The sequence below is a fragment of the Drosophila navojoa genome, chromosome 2 (genome assembly GCF_054131105.1).
Source record: "Drosophila navojoa isolate 15081-1374.11 chromosome 2, UAZ_NAV_1.0, whole genome shotgun sequence".
Taxonomy (NCBI): Eukaryota; Metazoa; Arthropoda; class Insecta; order Diptera; family Drosophilidae; genus Drosophila; species Drosophila navojoa.
The window spans coordinates 15,765,462-15,781,439 of NC_142890.1; the positions used below are offsets into that span (position 1 = coordinate 15,765,462).

The 15,978-nt window shown below is 38.7% G+C and overlaps 1 protein-coding gene across 1 annotated transcript; it reads left to right on the forward strand.

The window, feature by feature from the left end:
* The first annotated feature begins 451 nt into the window (after window positions 1-451).
* On the forward strand, window positions 452-2,390 carry LOC108660261 (NEDD8 ultimate buster 1). The gene has a single exon (XM_018113602.3). The coding sequence runs from the start codon at window positions 504-506 to the stop codon at window positions 2,373-2,375; it is 1,872 nt and encodes a 623-aa protein (XP_017969091.1). The 5' UTR covers window positions 452-503; the 3' UTR covers window positions 2,376-2,390.
* The last annotated feature ends 13,588 nt before the right edge of the window (window positions 2,391-15,978 follow it).

Genomic DNA, 15,978 nt, shown 5'->3' on the forward strand with positions numbered 1-15,978 from the left:
ATGTATGTACATAACTCTTTAAACTTTTGGGAATGCCTCATTGAGCAAATTTTGCATGCATTTTTTAGATGAAATTGATAAATTTAGATGACATATGTACATATATAAATTTCATATTTAACGTTATTGTAAATCCATTTTCGTTTCATCCATTGATGATATAATGTTATAGCTTATCTCTTATATCTTGTATTGTATGCTTAGTAATATTAACAATATCTCGGGAATTGGTAAACATGAAAGTTCCATTAGAAATGCCTTTGCGGAGCGAATTCCAACCAAAAATAGATTCTGAACTCAAAGTTAAAAAATAAATTTAATAAATTTGCTTGGTTAAATTGTTAATAATTTTAGAGTCAAAATTATTTTTGTGGAATCTAAAAACGTTTAAATGAAATGTGACAAGAAAATTGTATCTTTTGAGCAATACGTCAGTTCAGCAATACAGCTCGTGTACTAAACTCGCCTCGTTTTCATCAGAAAGTGAAGAATTGCTTGTAGAAATGTCCGATTCGGAGAATAATCTAGTGCGACTGCGCGCACGTTTGCAGGAGCGGGGCGTGAAGCTGTGGGAGTCGCCGTACTATGTGGAAAATGTGGGCAGCAGTGATGCGGCCGTGGAGGGTCTCGCCCAGGAGCTGAGCCGTGAGATGCACATAAGCGCAGCAAGCTGCAAGAACTCGCTGCTGCAGCTGCAGCAGAACGCGCTGCGCAAATTGAGCGCACGCCGCGAGTTCAATGAGACGGGGCTGGCCACCTTCCACGTGCGGTGCGTGGACAGCCACGGGGGCACCGTTCGCTTGCTGCAGGTGAAGTGCAAGCTGGCCGAGCCGGGCGCCATGCTGCAGGCTAAAGTTGCGCACGAGCTGCAGCTGAGCGAGGCGGATCATGTGAAGTGCATATCGGCGGGCCGGATGGTGGCGCCACAGGCGACGCTGCAGGACCAGGGCTTGAAGAACAATCAGCAGCTGCTCGTGATTGTGGGCCAGCCGGATGCCCAGGGCGAGGCGCTGTATGAGCGCATAAGGCAGATAAAGCGAGATGTCGAACTGGTCATCGATTCGGATCATCATTTTGTCGACCTGGAGGATCAGGATGGCAACGCCATGTTTCTGCCACCGCAAGAGAATCGTGCCCTACTCCTGGGCATGGCGCTGTGCGAAAAGGCGCGTTCAGCCATGCGCCGGGAGCACTACGATGAGGCCCTGCTGCTCTTCCTCGAAGCGGACGAGAAGTTCAACAATTGTGACTCCAAGTTTCTGGAGTGCGTGGACAACTATGCGCTGCTCAACTTGGACATTGTGTGGTGCTATTTGTGCCTGAAGAACATAACCCAGCTGCCGGATGCACAGCGTCGGCTCGATGTCTGCGAGCGCATCCTGCAGCGCAGCTATGGTCCGAACTTTAGTCGTTTGTATGCCCTGAAGGGCTCCAGTTGTCCGGAGCGTGCGATTATTGTGCGGCTGCAGCTGCTCCAGGGCGTCATCCTTTTCCACTCGAATCGTCACGATGAGGCGCGATCGCGCCTCGAAACTGTCGCCACAGCTCTGAGCGAACTGAAGGTGAGTACCGAGCAGTTAGCGCTGCTGGTGGAAATGGGCTTCGATGCCTCGGCAGCGCGTTTGGCTCTACGCTCCAGCAATGGCAATGTGGAGCGGGCGGTGCAGTTTATCCAACAGCGCAGGCTCAGCGTGCAACAGGCTCGTCTCAACTCCGACTCGGAGCGGGAGCTGAACCGTCGCCTGGCCCAGATGCAGGTGGGCAACGATGATCGCGATTGGGTGCATCCGCGCAGCGTCTGTCGGCTCATGGAGCTGGGCTACGAGCGCTCGCTCGTCGTGGAGGCACTGCGTCGCAGTGGCAACGATATAAACAAGAGCCTGGAGCTGCTTCAATCTCACTCGGACGAGCTGCGTCGCAATCTGCCCGCCACCCAGACGGCCGACGAGCAAATGCTCTTCACTCTACGCGAGCTCGGCTTCAAGCTGACCGCTGCTCGTGCCGCTCTAGAAACCACTCGCAACAATCTAGACAAGGCCATTGACTTTCTGCTCAAGAGCTTTGCCACCGAGCAGGAGCTGAACAGTGTCATCGAGCACATGACCACCCTGACCGCACAGGGCGCTGCCACTGATGAGTCCGCTTCTGCCTCCCCCTCCACATCCACCTCAGCCGCTCGATTGACTGCGCTCACGCCCAGCAAGTTGGCTCTGGTTAAGTCGGTGCTGAGCAAGGCTCAAACCGAAATCGAGTCGTACAGCGCCTACAAGCGCTTCAATGAGGATATTCCCGATGTCGATCAGGACTATTTGGACTTACCCTTGGAGCAGGAGGAGCAAATACTTAACGAGTACAGACTGCTATTGGAACATTAAAGTTTGCTTACGCAGTATTTATTTATTTATTTATTTATTAGTAAAAATATGTCGATATACATATGCACATATTTATATCAATTCAATTTCTTTTTAGAAAGAGATTAAAATCTTGGATTAATTAATTATTTACATATTTCCTTGTTAGCTTACAAATGACAGTTGTTCGTTTGATTATTCACGCTCTGTTCGCCACATCAACAGGAAGAAATCGTGCTCTCTCGCTCTTGATCAGAGCCATAGGCTTCGGTTCTTTTCGTTTTGTTTTCTGTTGAGCGCTTTCGTTCGAGTGGCGCTCACTTAACAAACATCGTTTCGTGAGAGATACGATTGATGTTCGCGCAATGAACACATATACATGCACTTTCTCTTCACGTGCGCTGTCGATGTGTTTAGCGAACTCGCATACATATATACATACATACAAACTCGCAGACAACACACAAAAGGCCTTTTGCTTTTCGATTGCATTCGAGCCGAACAGCAAGAGCGAAAGAAAATAACAAAAGCAACGGATCGCAAACGAACTCGTTGAAGAGTCAATGCAATCGGTCGCTCTCTTAGTTTATTTTCAAAGTATGAGTAGAAAGCACTTAAATATTTGCAGACATCGTTTAACAGTTTTATGTTAAAGTAATGAATTAACAGGAAGCCAGCTTTCGGCTTGGGACTGACTGCTTCATTAACTGCTAGTGCTCAACTATAACTGCGACTCAACTCAGCAACTGCCTAAAACGTACTATGATAACTTAGGGGTCTGCCACGCCTACTTCTGCGTGTTATATACATTTAACAAATTATACCCTGAGTTATATTGTATTTGCATTTTTTCAAAGTTTTTTCTCCTATAAATCTTTAGCATCAGTATTTAGCTTGACTAACTTATTTTATATATTCGCTATTACAAAATATTTAAATATAATACAGATTTCTAGCTGATTTATGTGTTACCATTATCCCTTTTCAATGGGTTCAAGGTAGTATAAATATAAACATTGTTGTTGCTTTTTGTTGCTCTGGAGCTCATCTGTCAGTATTAGCTTTTTAATTCCACACACGAAAGGGTGTCTATATTTCACTGTTTTTTTAGTTTTCACCGACAATTACTCATAAATTTGCTATAGTTTGGCTTTTAGCTTCGCACACACTCACTCAGACTATTTACCCGCTTGCGCTGCAAAGTATGCTATGCTATTTTTTGTTAGCTGTTTACTCGTGTGCATAAACATGTCAGATTTGACTGTGTGTGTGTGTGTCTGTGTTTTGCGTGCTGTTGACTTTTGTGAAAATTAATAATTTTTCAACAAACTACAACTCGAAAACGAACTCCACACCCGTCCCCCTCCCCGCTGCCAGCGCCCCTAGTGCTCCCACTCGCCATGCAACTTCTGCGCTTGATGGCCAAATAATTTGTCGTCTGTGTGTTTGTTTCCGAATCGTTAAGTCCCAAATAAACTTAGTTGGCATTGTTGTTTGCTGTTTGCCGCTTGCTGTATTGTTGCTTGTTGTTGTTAGGTAGATTTGTCATGCCATGCCGCACATTTTTTTGAGTGGCTGACATTTCACTTGACTGAGCCACGAATCCGTCCCCAAAAAAACGAATTTGCGCACATTTCTCTCGAATTGGGATTAAATCGTGCGTGTGGCTAGGCAGAAAAAAAAACAATTTTCTTGAGTGTTCATTTCCATGCAGCTCGCCTTAAACACTTTAAATTGGACATTTATAATGGATATATAGTAGGTATATTTTTTCCCTATATATAATAGGCAACTGCACGAGTGCCTGTCCAAATGCCGGCCGCATATTTTCTCTGCTGCTGCTGCTGCTGCTGCTGCCGCCTTTTGAGCCAACAAATTATGCAGCTACAAATAGAAAGAAAAAGTACCACAAAAAAAATGTCAAAATGTTGGCAACGCGCTGCAGTTGAAGTAGATGTCGGGCGGTGGGGGGCGGGGGCGTGCCTGTCTTATTTAGTAGCGAAAATGAGCAGCGGCAGCGCTTAGAGTCCTGTAACCAAGGACTTGCCGCGAAAAAAAAGGGTTGCTTGAGTGAGCTGCCGCAGAGGGTGCCGTGGAGCAGGCGGGGCGTGGGCGTTAGGCTTGGGCTGCATTCACTGGCTGATTTCCGTCATTTGTTGCTGCTGCTGCTGCTGCTGCTGTTTGCTGCTGCAACTGCCACAGCGAGAGGCACAGTCAGAGTTACTGCCACTGCAGCTGCAGCTGCTGTTGTCATCAACAGTGAGCAACATTATCATTGTAGTTGCAAGTGCCGCAATGCCCTGTACAAATTGACAATTGCTTGCAATTGGGTGATATAGGCGAAAACAACAGAATGTTGCGATAGGCATGCATCTGTAAAATACGATATATTATTTTATGAATTATCTTATAAATAATAATAAATGAATAAAACTTAAAAATAATTAAATTGATTTTTTTCCTTAAATAAAAAGTTAGTTTAGATTAGATATGAGCACTAAAAGAAAACTTGTATAATAAAAAATTCAATAATTAATTAAAAAATAATTAATAAATAAATAATTCCTGTTTCTTTGGAATCTGTATATAGTATAGAAATCGATATGCAAGATGAAAATAAATCAGCTAACTAAAATATCTAAAATTTCTTCTCGATTCTATCGAAGATACAGAAAAGAAGACAAAAAATATGAAGAAAATCACTGGGTAACTCCTAGTTGGGCATGCCTCATCTAAGCACATTCGCTTGTGTTACTGTTGTTGTTGTGTGTCCTCATTATCGTTTGCTGCCTGCCATGCTCTTCTCATGTCTTTTGGCATTTACATTCCATTTTAATATATATTTTTTCTTTTTTTTTTTTTGTGTTACTTCTTTTTTTTATCAAGTGGCAGGCTGAAGATCTTTAATGGCTTTGAAATGCACTTGGAAGTGAGCAGGAAAAAGATTTTTTCACTTCTTAATTTATTACACAAAGTGTACAAACAAAAAATCGCCTACAAAAATCACAAATGAGTATGTCTAAATTAATGGGTAAAAATATTGTACTTACGACCAAAGACGCGATTATAAATCTTAAATATCGGACATTTAAAGATGAATTTCCAAATTTAAAATGTTTGCTTTTCTCTATCATATTCAAATTTTCATCTTCCCAATTTTATTCCTTTGTCTTGTGTTTACTTAAAAATTTATTTAAATTTCTTGAAGTAGAGCTTCTTTTAGTTGAATCTTCTTTTTTCTTCTTTTTATTATGATTTGGTATTAAAGTTAAGCTGAGAAAACTTTGCTTGGGTCAACTTTTTTTTTTCCTTTTCCGAAAGTTTTCTGCAGTTAATTAAAAAAAGACGATCCTTCATAAATTTTTTTTTGTTTTTTTTTTTTTTTTGGCTGCATAAATTACAAATTAGCCGAGTCAAAATCAGCTTTCACACAGCAGCCAGCCACAACTTAACCCCCATATCATTTCCATTCCCATTCTATTCGGTCAGCGCTTTGTGCTTAGAAAGTGAAAATAATGTAAATGATAAAATTATTTAATGATGCGGAAGTGCGTTGATAAGCGAACGACAAATAATACCAACAAATGATGCTGCCGATGCGGCTCCTGCTGCTCCTGCTGTTGCTTGTGTGGTTGCTGCTGCTAAGCTTGGCATTTGTTTACCCTAACTGTGGGATATTTTGGTTTTCATTGCGGACTGTGGGAAATGCATATCGATAGCATAGTCATCGATAAACTTAATATATCTTATTTGTGATATTTGTGAATTTATTTTTTTTTATTGTCGTATCCCTATTTAGTAGTTGTTTATTAATTTAGAAAATATTTCAAAAGCTATATCACTTATATGATTTCTATGTAGAATGTCTCTACTTCGTTAATACAATCGATATTTACCAGAAGATACAAAACAAAACACCAATATTTTTATATGTAAATTAAGCTCAAATGCTTTAAACAATTTTTGTATTAATCTAAAAAATAAAAAAAATATATTTTTTTTTTAACTAAGACATTTTTTATAATCGTTTATAAGCCTTTCTTTTCTAAAACCGAATCCCAAGTTATGACAGAGTTCTTGTCTACATTGATAGACAATTTGTTAGTGTATTTCATGCCTCATCATCCGCTGCTGCAAAACAAATATAAACCAATCCAACTTTGTGATAATTTCAAGCTGATTATTTGGATAAGAAAAACAAGAAAAATGTAGGAAAATTCATATTTAAACTTTTATTTGTTTTTCGGCTAAATAGTTTGAAAAACAAAACCGGGAGAATAAATACCAAACAGCTGCGCCTACGGCAGCGGGTATGCAATACATTTGGCTTTCCACTTATTTAGGTAAATCTATGAGGGCATATCCAAAGTTGTGCGCCGTTTTCTAATGAGCGAGACTCATGTGGCTGGGAACTTTATGCGCTCGTAAAACAGTTGCCAAAGAGCCGAGTGCTCCGTTCGAAATTGAGGACATAACTTTGCAGCAATTTACATACTCATTATGGCACTCGCTCAGCGGCTGAGCGACGGAAAAAAAATGTCAAATTAAAATTGCAGCAGCAAAAAATAAATACAGTTTAATTAAAAGAACACAAATTTCTCGACTGTACATTTCACTAAATATATCTACCTTATACACATATGTATATACATACATATGGCAATCAACAATTTGTCACATTAAATACTCTTCCCCACTTGGCTTACTCGTAATTTTATTTGTTCGCCAAAAGAGTTGTTGAAATGTTCAATTACACAATAAAAAGAAAAAAAGTTGCATATGTCAATTGCTCTGTGTGCGTGTGTGTGTGCTTGTGTGTGTTGGTGAGGGTGACTTTATTGATGTGTCAAGAGCGTGAGGGGTTGCGCTTTTGTGTGTCAACTACAGCAGGACTTCATTTCATGTCCATGCGTGGCTCTTTTCTCACTGATCTCATTTTAATTACGTTTTAATTAAACTTTAGCTTTTATATTATATTTAAAACAATCTGACAACGTTGGGCCAATTCACTGCAACTTTAAGTTGGCTGTGCATCGCTTAACTTGTTTAATCAAAAATATTTTACAGTCTAACGGCCAACAAGATGAAAATTGCAGAAAACCAATATACTCTTTTCACGCTCGTGAATGAGTATAAAACATGAAAAACTCCACAAAAATAAAAAAAAAAAAAACGAGATAAAATTGTTTGGGGGCGGGTAATAATATAATCAAAATACCCTAAAATAGACATCATATATTTAAAACGTGGAGACGCCAGCGCTAAGGATGTAGGAGATATAATTATATGGCTAATTTTCGATAAGGTTTTTTTTTCGACTTTCTGAAAAAAAACTAGATCAGCGCTTGCTATTCAGAGACACCTGCCTAGAATTGTAAGTCTCTAGGTCTTAAAAGTTCGGAGAACAACGCATTCATAGCTACGGACGCAGCGTTTCTTATTGGATCAAGTCTATTTGAGTTGGGATTTAAATTTTTGTCTTTATCAAGAAGCGAAATCGGTTTACTAATAGTCTTATTGACTTGCCCAGTGAGCTTTATTATATTTTCTGTCAAATCTATTTCAGTCTTGCGAAAAACCTTTGCGAAAGTTCTCTTCTACTTCTGGCAGCTCCAAAAAGCGTGCTATTATTCAGAAACATACTCTATATATATGTAGATTCAAACGAAGCAAAGTTTTTATTCAAGTTACGCTGCAGTTCTCTTAACTGGCTCTGATTGTGAGCCAGCTCATGCATAGTTGGAGCTTAGAAAACTCTGTTGCTCATTATTGTTGCCGGCAGCTGTTGGTGCTGGTTGTCCAGTCGCAGTTTGCGGTCGTGTTGCTGCAATCTGTGTCTGTGCAACAGCGTGTTGTTGCACCTACATAAAATGCGCAAATGATGCGTTCCGAATGGCCGAGCCAATGGGGCTGAGGCAGGAGCAGGAGCAGGAGCAGGTGCTAGCTGGCGGGGGCAGCAGAGAGACGAACACCAAAAACTGTCGCAGTCACAAATTTTGCGTCTGGCAAACAAAACAAGTTCGAGGCGCCCACAACTACAACAACAACAACAGGAATCGGTTGTACAGTACAAGAGGCAACATTTGCTAATGACAAACAATGCAGCAGAAGGGTTGTCGAGGAAGAGGTGGGCGGCACCGTTTGCCAGGGAGGCAGGTGCCGGGCGATTTGTGGCACGTCCAGCCATAACAATGATGACGTCGGAGACTGTGAATTTAAACATGCCTCCACCCAGTGGGGCAGCAATTTTATTATTATGCAGCATGCGTTAGCAAAGAGGGCAAACAAAAAAATACTAAAAGAAAAAAAACTTGGTTTAAATACCAAATACCCTATAATATTCATTCAAATATAAAATACCCTATAATATTCATTGATTCAGCAGCTTAAGATTGTTTATTGATAATACATTTAATTAAAAAGAACTTAACTCTAATATCGCGCTGCCTAATGAGTGAACTAGTTCGCTCTTCTTAGATATTGTATTAAATTATCCAAATGAACGACATTTAAGTTAGTGAACTGCAAAATAAATGAGCTAGTTCACTCGGTTAATAGGAATGAATATATTTCCATAAGCGGCCGAATAGCTGTAGAAGTTCCCGGTTCAATGGAACTTACCCAGAAAATTTAACAAGAATTCATATTTATATCTCTTTAGTTGGCTGAACTAGTTTACAACGCACCCAAATTCATTTATTTAAACTAGAATAAGATTTCATGATCTTTTAAAAAGCGGAACTAGTTGATGCGCTTGATTATGAACTACTGAATATCTGAGAGAGACAAATGATTTATTTCATATACAGGTACACAGGTAATAACTCTGCTATTTCATGTTTTCTCTACCTCTAGATCATTTCAAAAGTCAGTCAACAGTCAAATCGAGTGAGCACTGTACTCACTGTTAACTCTCGTTACGTGCTTAATATAAAATCCAGTAATACCCTTTCAGTAGGACTGTGATATGGTCATACAAAATCTATAGGTACAGTCACATAAATACGCCCCGGACATATGCTGCACATAAATATTGCATGGTATTTTTTATAGTATTTTTATTATTATAGTATATGGTATTTTTTTTTGGGTAACTTTTAATTGCACTGAAAGTGTGGATAAAAAATTAACTTGTGCTTTTCATGCATTTTTAATAGCCGACCGCCTCGTCTGTCAGACAAACCGCTGACCGCACACACGCACACGCACACAGTACTCTCACACATACGCAGAGATAAATAGTGTGTGTGTGTGCGCAAGAGAGATAGCGATAGTGTGAGAATCTGGCAGCGTTTCAGCCTTTCGGCGACACTTGGCGCGTTCAGCTATGATTTGTGGCATATTTATGTAAATTTGTGGTTTTTTCTGTTAAACATCCTCCAAGCCGCAGACCAGAAAGCAAAATAAAAGTGAATCTATACGAATATGTATGTATGCACATACATATACATAAATTTAAGAAGGAGAGAGAGAACGAGTGAACGGAAACCGGAAGCATTTAAGCTTTCAACTAAGCAGCAGGTGCTGCGGCCGAGCAATTAATGAGAGCCTGGTTTATTATTATGAGCGGCCAGACAAGGAATTTCACATAGTGCTCTATTTGAGGAGGATTTTGGCATTTGATATTTATAGCCAACGGCATTTAGCTCATTTAGCCTTAAATAGTTCTCCTCTGCAAACCTTTTATAGATTTATTGAAAGTGTGGAATTTATGTTTGTTTTTTGATTATTATGTCTGGTAACTTACATTTGAGCTTTCACAGGAATTTATCACTTATTTTAAAAATCTAAAACATTTTTTGTAAATTATAATTAAATGTTAAAAAAATTCTTTTTATATATATATTTTTTTTCAATAATATAATAAATGTATTTTTTTTTTATTTAATGATATTTTTATTTATAATAAATTTATGTTTTTTTTTTTATATTTTATTCAATATTTTTAATTGTGTATAATTGCAGTTAATGGTATTAAAATCGCTAAAAATTTATAGATAGTAATATTAGCAATGACTTCCACTTTTCATTAGTGTCTATAGATCTATTCCATTATACAAGTCTTTTTCAATGCTTAACAATAAATTTAATGTTTCTATGGCAATAATACAAAATCATTAATTTAAAATTCTTGCCATGTTTATCTTAAAAACATTGGAATTAAAAATTCTAAATCTTTGTTTTTGATTGTGAAAAATATTTCTGTGCCTTTATTTGTTCTGATAAGAACGTGAGCTACTCTGAATTAGAAAATACTTATATATATACTTATAATATATAATATAATACTTATATACTCCCTGCATTTCAATTCAAAAGAAAATCAGTTTCCTGCTACTTAGGATAAATGACTAATCAAAAGTTTATCGTTTAGTAGAGCACTTACTACCTGGCTTATTGGTCAGAAATCATTTGCTACACGTGTCTAATCAATTTGTAGCGTGTCACCTGCCTCCCCTCTATGTGCCACTGGCTACATTTTTGGAAACAAAGACTGGGCAACAAAAGGCTTGACCACACGGACACGCACACTCACACATACACACACACACACACACACATTCACGCAATAGCTAGGAGTTTGCGTTGACAATTTCGTTGATGCGCTGTCGGCCTCTTCATCTGTCCAGCTATCCTTTGGTCCTTTGGCCCTCTGTCCCTGTGGGTGGCTGGCTGGCAGCTCGTACTGCTTCTGGTGCCCCGCTGCCATTGAGGACAGGTGTGCATGATTTATGACATTTACATATCAGCGCACTGATGAAGCGCGTTGATGCGCTGACAACGACAGATGCTCGAGGACTCGTCTCACACACACACACACATATATACATACATATATGTACATATGTGTATACATGTGTCCAGCCGGAAAACTGGCAAGAGCAAGTGATTTGCAAATTTGTGCACTGATTGAATGATATATTACGCTTGTCTTCAGCTAGATGGAGTAATACGTACTCTGTTTTCATCTAGAAAGTTGCGGCTCTTGAGTCTACAAACTTTTCGATATGAATATAGAATGAGCCGAAGTTTATGAAACTTTTAACGTGCTGGTATATAAAAAGTTACATAGTTTAAGAAATGACTTAATACATCATTCATTGGTTTTTATGTCAAGCATCGCATCTCTATGTGATTCGTGGGAATATGACTACAAGTTAAGCAATCTGTTAAGCACGTACTTATGGGGTTATTAAGAATATTTCTTATATACTTTGATTATTTTATTTATAATTCTATTATGTACTGCTCGCTTTCACTTTCACTCTATTTTTTTTAGATCTCTGACCGGTTTTTTCTACTATTCCCTATTTTTCTTTCTCCAATTTTCGTCGCTTATCTAATCTAGCTTTTAGTTCTCTTTCTATATAAGCTACTCTAGCTCTTTATTTTCTTCTGCTCATCTTTCTCCTTCCTTCTTCTGTATCCTTCTCTGTCTTCCTTCTGCTTCTATTTCTCTTTATCCTTGGTTTTTATTCAATCATGTTTCATTAATTCATCTTCTCTCTCTATCTTCTATGTTTTATTTTTGTCTATGTCTCTTGCCATCCATCTCCGACTTTCGTTCTCTATCTTTCGCTTTTATATTCGAATCTGAAAGTTTTCAAACTTAGCATTCAATTTTGGATGGTATGAAGTCATAAAAGAAAATTACAGTATCTTTCGATTCGCTTCATTTATGTATATTTATACATATATCTTTATATTAACTGTAATTTGCTGACGTAAATCGTTGATTAGGTCTCAGATCGCTTACAAATTACTTCATAAATATACGGTATATAATACCTCCATTCCCGATGCTTTCAATGTCCGTCTGTCTGTCTGTCTGCATGTCTGTTTGTTGTCCTTTTGCCTGGCAGACGACAGCTCTCAAATTCAGCCGACTATGGCAACACATGTGCCTGATATCTGCTGCCATCGAGGCAGCAACCTCTAAGCCTTGGCTAATTGTTGTATGCGCCCATCACAAACACTGAACAGCAGCGTTGACAGCAACAATGAACACAAACACAACAGCAGCAGCAACAACAACTGCAACAACAAAAGCAACAGCAAATGCGAAGGACATGCAAATAAATGACTGCAAGAGCCATGTCACTACCATAAAAATAAAACATGTTTCTGTTAGCCAAGGCTTATAAGCTACCAAATGGGCTTAAAGACAAAAAAAAAAAATTTAAATAAACAAATTTTTTTATATACCATAATGTAATTATACCATAAACAACTCTTGAATAAAAGTAATGCTATAGAGGACAAGTCACTGCATCATACTCGTTCGTAAGATACCCCTAATAGGTGGTACTTTTATTATACATAGGTTTTAAATAGGGCTATCTATTCGGAGTAGCTTGACAGTCATACATCGTGATATATAATATTTAGTTAATCTTAAAACTCTGAAGTGTTTTGAATTTATACAGACTGACAGCGAGAAACCAATATACTCTTTTTCATATTGTGAGCCTGTATAAGTATTGAGTTCACTCCTTCAGCTCTGCAGCCCTGGTTTTGGTGTAATGGCACGTGATTTAAGGTTATGGCAGTTTAATTAATAGACTAATAGCCGGAACTTTGGCTGGTTAAAGCTCACAGCTGTGAGTGCCTCTACCCCTCTCTTTTTGCCTCTCTATATCTCTTTCCCCCAACAGCTGCGCTCGTGTGCTGCCAGCTCAATCACCCCCTTCTCCTCGTCCCCATACACTACAGCCTTTTGCTTGCCGAGTAGCTGTTCTATGGTAAAGTGACCCGAAATTAACGTTTCGATTGCCAGACAAATTCGGGCGCGCCAAAAATTTGGCAGCCAATTAAAAGAGCCAATATTCTATATATTATATATAGTAGGAACAGATTTCACTAATTACTTTTATGACCCAATTTGTTTGGCAGAGATTTCTGTGCGCTTTTTGTTATAAATTTTACCTTTACTCTGGCCATAAAACGAGCCTCGTTCCCAATGCGTTTCTGCATGCTCAAAGCCGTTCCACATTCACCCATTCCAACGGCTAATCGAAGACAGGCGTTCCAAATTTATTGCTGTCAGCTAGGAGACACTTATAAAGAAGAGAGAGAGAGAGAGAGGTAGGCAGAGAGGAGCAGAGGCGTGTTTCGTCTGCTCCTTTGACCTGTCTGCCTCCCTCGCTCTTTTCACCGTTTCTGTAACTTTTGCAGTTGTTGTTGTTGGGACTCTTGTCTTTTTTTATTTCGGAGTCTTATTTTATGCTCCAGGCACAGCAAACAAGTTTCTTGTGTTCCGTTTTCCGTTTCTTCGCTGCCTGTTGGCAACAATAATACAACAAGCAAGACAGAGAGAAAGAGAGAGCGAACAAACAGTCACCGTCAGCTGCTTTGCTGCAGAACTTGTTGGGGCTGCGCTTGTTGCTTACTTTGTTTTAAACTTTACAAATACAAAAAATTACTTTAAAATAAATCATTTTAAAAATTCGCAACATGCTTTGACGTCATTGGTATTAGCCACTCAGTCGAGGTCTGTCGCAAAATTGACATTCATTGCCGGACTAAACATAAAATTGTGTTCGGTTTGTTTGATTTAAATTTGTAATAAGCTGCGTTTTTAGCATTAGCAAAAAATTGCCCTCTTTGAATATAAATAATTTCCCAAAGGCAACGTATAAGATATAAACATCTTATACAATATCAACATACGTTCCATACGATGCTATACCCGTTTTTATCCACACCACAAACAACAACAAGATGCTTAAAGAACGGAAGCATGAAACTGCGGGCATTGCATTGCATGGCAGTGCAAGCGAGCTAGCAGTAATGACGCCAACACGTTGTGTCGCTATCTCACACTGCTTTATCCGAAGAGGCGAATTCGCCGCATACAATAAGCAAAACAAACTACAACTCTCCAGCGAATCGCAGCGAATGTTTATTTGTTGCACACAACGACTGTTGAGTGGGTGGTTGGAACGGAGAGCAAGGCTCAAATGAGTAGCATTTCGCAATGGTCGTTCCACATGGCGATCCCAACACCGAGAAGAAAAGAGAGAGCGACTTAATATCTTGCACTCTTGTTTTGGTTTTATGCTTACCGCAAAAAATCATATTCTATTCAGAGAGGCCGACAGAGAGAGAGAGAGAGAGAGAGAGCTTGCCAAGCGAATTGAATGCCATGCTTTCCGGCATCGCTAGTTGTCAGTTTGGTTCCGACCGTTACAACGTGAAGTTCAGCGCACGGTGAATTTTGTGCGTCGTATTGTCGTCGTCGCCGTCGTTGTTTACAGTTGTTTTGTTACACAGCGCGTCGTCGTTAACGTCGTTTCTTTTTTTGTGGTCGTACCACATAAAATTCTGCTACTTGGGGGAAAAGTGCCGTTAAAGGCTCGAAAGGCGGCAAATTAAAAGCAAACAAAATCCATTTTGTTTGGGTTTTTTGGGGCAAAAGATTAAAGTAAATCCTTAAATTTGTCATTGAGTTTTCAAATGCAACAAATTGTTGTTACTTTTCATTTTCTCAATTTGTTTATAATAATTGAAAAGAGATTGAGAAAAAGTGTTCTTTTAATTAAAGTGCGATAGCGCTTGGCGTTTTGCATGAGCAATATTCAATTACGTGTTAAATTGCAATAACAACAGAAACAACAACAACAAAAGCTGCCCTTGTGATGCATGCAAATTAATTATAATAAATAAGTGTTCCTATAATATAAATGTATGCGTATACAAAAATTTATAAACCAACAAATGTCTAAAACGATTTTGCTATTTTTTTTTTTTTTATTAATTATAAGTTAACCTAATGAAAATTGATTACAAAAACAATGCATTTTTTAATACACAATTATAATTTAATAAATAAATTAGCATAGCCGCAGGACAAGCTTTGATTATAAACACTTAATTAAAATGAACTCTTAAATAACGAAATTATAATGAGACAAAAAAAAATAAAATAGGAAGTTTTTCCGTTACTCTGAAGTTTCAATGTCATAAATTAGAAGAGTTGTGCTCTTGTTTTTTTTTTATCGAATTTGCGATAAGAAATCGTTGAAGAAGAAGAAGCAGCTGCTCGCAGCATACGATTCTTAGAAACTGTTGTAGATTGTAATTAAATATGCAGGGCTGCCACAAAAATTCTACGAAAGAACAAAGACGAAAACATGTGATAAATTAACCAAGAAACTTGGAGAATGTGCTGCATAAGATTTTTACAAAACGCTGCCGAAGATTGTATAAGAAGCAAAGCTGTATAAGAGAAAGAGTAGCTTACGCTCCAAATCTAGATAAATTTTCAAGTTCATACGAAAATTGGATTAAAGAAAAAGAAATGCAAATAAAGCACGCTGTTTGGTGCGTAGCTTGAATAAATTTTATTTAAAAATTCAAATAAATCAAGCTGCCTTTGTGAGTTTGTGTGTGCGTGTGTGTGTATGTGTGAGCGAGACTGTGAAACGCATTAATAAATTAAACAATTATTTTGCGCTCTTGTTTTAGAGTCAACAAACGCGGCAGCTTATCCGAAACTGAGCTTCAATATAAAGGCAGCAACAACAGCAGCAGCAAAAGAAATGCGAGCAAAAACAAAGCGCGCTAAATGTGAGAACAAAGCGTTATAAAAGACGCGGGCGGTTGTTCGTCACTGTTGCTCTCG